This window comes from Coenobita brevimanus, chromosome 50 (genome assembly GCF_032717465.1).
Source record: "Coenobita brevimanus isolate Jiangsu-jjx chromosome 50, ASM3271746v2, whole genome shotgun sequence".
Taxonomy (NCBI): Eukaryota; Metazoa; Arthropoda; class Malacostraca; order Decapoda; family Coenobitidae; genus Coenobita; species Coenobita brevimanus.
Genome location: NC_137003.1, coordinates 18725287 through 18731017, shown reverse-complemented (window position 1 = coordinate 18731017; position 5731 = coordinate 18725287). Strand labels below are relative to the sequence as shown.

At 44.2% G+C, this 5731-nt stretch overlaps 1 protein-coding gene across 1 annotated transcript; it reads right to left on the bottom strand.

The window, feature by feature from the left end:
* Positions 1-270: 270 nt before the first annotated feature.
* On the bottom strand, positions 271-5136 carry LOC145399691 (uncharacterized). The gene is made up of 2 exons (XM_080272237.1): positions 4774-5136; positions 271-291 (listed from the first exon to the last, which is right to left on the bottom strand). The coding sequence occupies exons 1-2, from the start codon at positions 5134-5136 to the stop codon at positions 271-273; spliced, it is 384 nt and encodes a 127-aa protein (XP_080128363.1).
* Between the last annotated feature and the right edge of the window lie 595 nt (positions 5137-5731).

Here is a 5731-nt window from a genome sequence, read left to right as displayed (position 1 = left end):
AAGAGGCAGATACAGGATAACCAGCGACCATAGTTAGGGACTGGATGCGTGAACTCTCCTCTTCATTCCTGGCTTCTAGCAATAGAGAACCATCACTCTGCAAAGAGACCTTGGGGGTAAATCCACATGCTGAAACTAGACCACTGTGAATCTGAAAACAATTCAGGTTCCGGAAGGAAGTACCATTATCCATTTTAAGGACTATGTATTTTGTGTAAGAGTTATTAACAAAAACACCAGGTAACAGCTCGATAGGACGGGCATCTTCATTCACAGTTTTGGCAGATGACCCTGAGGGTACAGGGTCATCGGCCAGAGAGTGACCAGGTGATGCCAACTCGTGCGGCTGGTCACCGACCACACGAGTGGTTAAAGAACTTCTTGATGTATCCATATATACATGCTTGAGCCAAAATGGCACCAGGAGCCAAGGGAAACCGCCTACCAGAGAGTGAGGGGACTGAGTGCGGTCTGATGGGAGCGAGGCACCTCATCCCCAGAGGTTGTTCCCAAAAGGATGCGAAAGTTTGCTCCCACCAGTGCAAAGACCCCCTTCCCCAACACCCCCCAACCCAGACACCCAACCAACCAACTCGGGACAGCACAGAGGCGATCCCTCTGGAGGGCAGCACCGATGACCCATACGGGTAACCTACGTTTCGGGCAGCGCTTAGTCAGACCCCTCACCCACAACCCTACCCGCATGGGAGACCCTGCTGGATGTTGTTACATCCACGGGCAGCCTTGTGGGATCACAGGGGCATGCAAGCCCCCCCACCACGACAAGGTGGCTGCCCATGGGGGGGAGCCTTTTCATGGTGTCCATAGAGTTGACACTTTGCACAACGAAGGGGGTTGGGAATGTATGGTCTTACATTGATAATTTCGTATCCTACTTTCACATTAGTAGGGAGAGATACTTTGCCAAAAGTCAAGATGACTGTTGCGGTCTTTGTCCTTATGCTTTCCAAGAATCTGATAATGAATCTCGCCTCTATTACATCTTCCTGAGCACGTTCCTGGACAATTTCTTCTTCTTCCATAAGCACAAGATCCCTCCAGGTCATGGAGTGGGGGATCGTTGTTTGGACATCATAACTGTGGAACTTCCTCAGTTTAAGCAAATCCTTTACTTCACTTGAGTTCATAGTTTTTACGAGATCTCCACTCGCAAGTTTTTTCACTTGTTCCACCTCACCTGCACACCCATCAATCACCTTCTTGATGATGAAGAGATTGAGGCTGGACAGGGGAGTGGAACCAACCGCATGAATTTGTATAAACTCGGCGTTTTTTACATGGATGTCAAGACGGGTTCGTGTCTGGGGCCGTTCAGTCTGGGGGCAGTCCGTCCGTGAGACAGTCAGGGGGAGGCAGCAGGGGTGTCCGCCATAGTAACCACTCCCCACTAATGGGGGAAGTGGGAAGAAGGAGAAAAGATGAACAAGGGACAAACAACCGGGGACCACACACCTAAGTCTGAGGTTACCCTCTCAAACCACTCCAGGGAGGCCCGACCGTGTTGATTCACGGCCCAGAGCGATCAGTGGGGGGAACCCTCCATGGGCAATATGCAAAGGTAAACTCAGTATAACGGTACAGACACCTACTGTACCTAGCTAGAGGGAGGGGAGGAATATCAGTAACTAACTAACCTAGTCACCACTAGAAGGGTGAAAAAAAGAACTAATGCCAGTGAGGCAGACCTAGAAAGCTAGAGAAGAAAGCCAACGAGCATACATTCACTCCTCTCACGACCATGCATCAAAGTCCCCACTTTCGCATGGTAACAGTGGCGTTTATACAACAACAGTGCGGGCGCAAAAGTAGTGATTGAAAATGCCTTTCAAGATTTATCGTAAGTGCACAAAACATTCCCAATGTGCTAATAGGTATAAAACAACGATCATGGATAAGGAAACACTGGCGCCAGAAGCTGTCTGATCGGGATTCACAATGCTTTTATAATAAGGAAACTTCAAAACACACGTCCACACACCCAACACTATAGAAAAAATGGTAAGTCTTTAAATGAAGGGTACGTGGGAAAAGACAACAGGTTTTCACGAGTCTTCCACAAGTACACGTATACATACGACTTTATATATATATATATATATATATATATATATATATATATATATATATATATATAAGAAATAAGAAATATGTGCAGCATGTCATGTGGTGTGTGGAAGGAAGAGAAGACGGAGGGGGGTGCAAGGAACAGCGTGTTGGGCTGAAGAGGTGAGACAGGCTGTGGCACAAAAGAAGAAAGCATATAGTGAATGGATGAGAAATAGGGTGGTGGAAGAAGTTGAGAGGCGGAAGAGTTATATGTAGAAAGAAAGAGAGAGGTGAAAAGATTAGTAAGAAAGAGTAAGAAGAGAGTGGATGAGGAATTTGGAAGGAATTTGAGTGTAAAGTGGAGGGACTGTAGGAAAATGTTCTGGAAAGAGGTGAAAAGAGTAAGACAGGGTGGAAGTGAAGTTAGCAGGAGAGTGAAAGATAAAAATGGTAGATTACTAGTGGAGAAGGGAGAAAAAGTGAGCAGATGCAGAGAACACTTTAAGGAATTGTTGAACATAGAGGATGGAAGTAATGCGAGTATAAGTGGCTGGGGGATGGCTGGGAGAAGGAGGGAGGTGAGAAGACAGGAAGAAATCAGTAGGATAGAAGTTGTGGAAGCAATGAAGAAAGTTAAATCGGGGAAAGCCCCAGGAATTGATGGAGTGTGTGGTGAAATGCTGAAGCATGGGGGAGAGATAGTAGTAGATTGGATGTGGAAGATGTGCAGATTGGCCTGGGTGGAAGGTAGAGTCCCAGAGGATTGGAAGTCAGGTATAATTATTCCCTTGTACAAAGGAAAAGGGGAAAAAGAAGTGTGTGGTAATCATAGGGGCATTTGTCTTATTAGTATAATACGAAAAGTGTATGGTAGGATACTTATTGACAGAGTTAGAGAAAGAACAGAGAAATTAGGTGGAGAAGAACAGGGAGGCTTTAGGAAGGGAAGAGGTTGTGTAGATCAGATATTCATTCTTAGATCTTAATTGGAAAAGTTTCTAGAGAAGGGAAAGAAGTTGTTTGCGGCTTTCATGGATTTGGAGAAAGCATATGACAGGGTAGATAGACAAGGATTGTGGAAAGTGTTAAGAATATATGGAGTAGATGGGAAGTTGTTGAATGCTGTGAAGAGTATGTACGATGGTGAGAAGGCTACAGTGCGTGTGGATGGTGAAGTAAGTGAATTTTTCTCTTTGAAAGTTGGGTTGAAACAGGGATGTGTCATGTCTCCATGGTTGTTCAATCTGTACATGGATGGGGTAATAAAAGAGGTACAAGGTAGGGTAGTGGATGTTGGAGTGGCCCTGGTGAGAGAGGACAGTGTTTGGAAACTCCCTGTACTGTTGTTTGCAGATGATACTGTGTTGTTGAGTGAAGAGAAAGGTGAGCTGCAAGGCTTGGCGGATGAGTTTGAGAGAGTGTGTAAGAAACGGAATATAAAGGTGAATGTATGGAAGAGTAAAGTGATGGTCTTTGAGAGAGGTGAAGTCAGTGAATGGACAGCGAGGTTAGATGGTGAGGAATTGGAAAATGTGAGTACGTTTAAGTACTTGGGTAGTGTGATGAGTAAGGATGGAGGTTTGGAGGGTGAAGTGCTTGAAAGGGTACAGCAGGGAAGAAAGGTTGCTGGTTCTTTGAAAGCAGTGATAAGATACAGGGAAGTGAGCATGGAAGTGAAAAAGTTACTACATGACAGTATTGTGATACCAACTCTAACATATGGAAGTGAAGCTTGGACATTGTTGGAAGGACACAAGTCAAGAGTGAGAGCAGTGGAAATGAGTTATTTAAGAGGAGCCTGTGGAGTCACATGGAAAGACTGGTTGACGAATGAGGATATAAAGGAGCGTCGTGGTGTGGATGTGGATGTGATAGGAAGCGTTATGAGGAACACACTTAGTTGGTTTGGCCATGTGGAGAGGATGGAGGGTGAAAGACTGACGAAGAGAGTGTATGTGAGTGAGGTGGAGGGGAGAAGAGGGAGGGGGAGGCCGAGGATGAGATGGAGGGATGGGGTGGAGAGGTATATGAGAAAGGGGGGTGTGAGTTGGGAGCAGGGCAGTGAAATGGCGGGGGACAGGGCGACTTGGAGGCGATTTGTTTGTGGCCACCCCAAACGGGATTGAGGCGTCTGGGAATAGATTTTATATATATATATATATATATATATATATATATATATATATATATATATATATATATATATAATATATATATATATATATATATATATATATATATATATATATATAATGATAACTAAACAATCACTTGTGATTACAAAGGCAACTAAACGATTATTTCATACATGAGAACATGTATAGGCCTATTAACGATTAATACATAATATCAGGCACACGTCACACGCCCACATTTGAAAAAGAATTTTCCCTTGGGAAAATTCATCTTCAGTTACGTGACAATCAGCGATAACATTATCAGTTCCTTTAATGTGTTCAACATCCAAACTGTAGTGCTGAAGGAACAAACTCCAGCGTGTAAGGCGCTGATTCTTTTTTTTTTTTTTCGGATTATTTAGAAACTTGAGTGGGTGATGATCAGTAAATAGGCTACAGTTATGGTGGGGCTAAATGCAGGGCAATATACAGAAAAATGTTGCAAAGCGAGGATCAGGGTCAATAACTCTTTCTCTGTAACTGAATAGTTACATTGAGGATTTGAAAACTTTTTACTGAAATAGCGTACGGGATGCTCAACTCCCTGATCATCGTCTTGCAAGAGTACAGCACAAGCCCCAAAGTTACTGGCGTCCACAGCCAGTTTAAATGGTTTGTCAAAATCAGGTGCAGCCATCACAGGGTAGTCACATAAGGTCTCTTTGGCCGCCTCAAAACTCTCCTGACACTTCTTGGACCACTTAAACCTTTTCTCTTTTTTCAACAATTCAATGAGGGGAGGTACAACAGTAGCAAAGTTTTTCAGAAATCTTCGATAGTATCCTATACAGCCGAGAAACCTCCTTAGCTCACGTCTATTCTGAGGGGTTTTGAAACTCTTAATGGCCTCCACCTTAGAATCAGGGGGACGAACACAGCCATGCCCAACCATGTAACCTAAGTATTGAACTTAGGCAAAACTCACACTTCTTCAGTTTCATTACTAAGTGAGCCTTGGAGAGTCTCGACAGTAAGACACTAAGTTCCTTTAAGTGGCTTTCCCAATTATCAGTATACACTACAACATCAGTATAGACTACACAATTCTTCCATGCCATCCACAACTTTGTTCATCAATCTTTAAAATGTTACCGGGGCGTTTTCATACCGTACGGCATCACGTTAAAATGATAGGTTTGACCTCCAACCACGAAGCACGATATATCCTTGTCCCGCTGTGTTAAGGGTACCTGCCAAAAATCTTTCTGTAAATCTATTTTTATAATGAACTTGGCGGCATCAATACGATCGACACAATCCTCGAGTCGGGGCAAGGGGTAAGTGTCTGTCTTCGTCAAGGAGTTCACTCGACGGTAATCGATGCAGAATCTGGCCTAGCCGTCTGGCTTCGGCTGCAGCATCACAGGGGACCTCCAGAGACTGATGCAAGGAGAAATCAGCCCGTGATCCAGCATATATTCGAGCTCTTTGCGTACGATACCAAGTCGTTGTGGGTTGACTCGGTAAGGTGCCAGTTTCACTGGAAC

What these genes read in the sequence shown, in the direction of transcription:
- LOC145399691 (XM_080272237.1), bottom strand. Translation starts at nt 5,136, where the DNA reads ATGGTTGGGCATGGCTGTGTTCGTCCCCCTGATTCTAAGGTGGAGGCC. An exon ending in ATCAGGGAGTTGAGCATCCC is followed by an intron (nt 292 to 4,773) that starts GTACGCTATTTC and finishes CTGTACCCTCAG; the next exon opens with GGTCATCTGCCAAAACTGTG.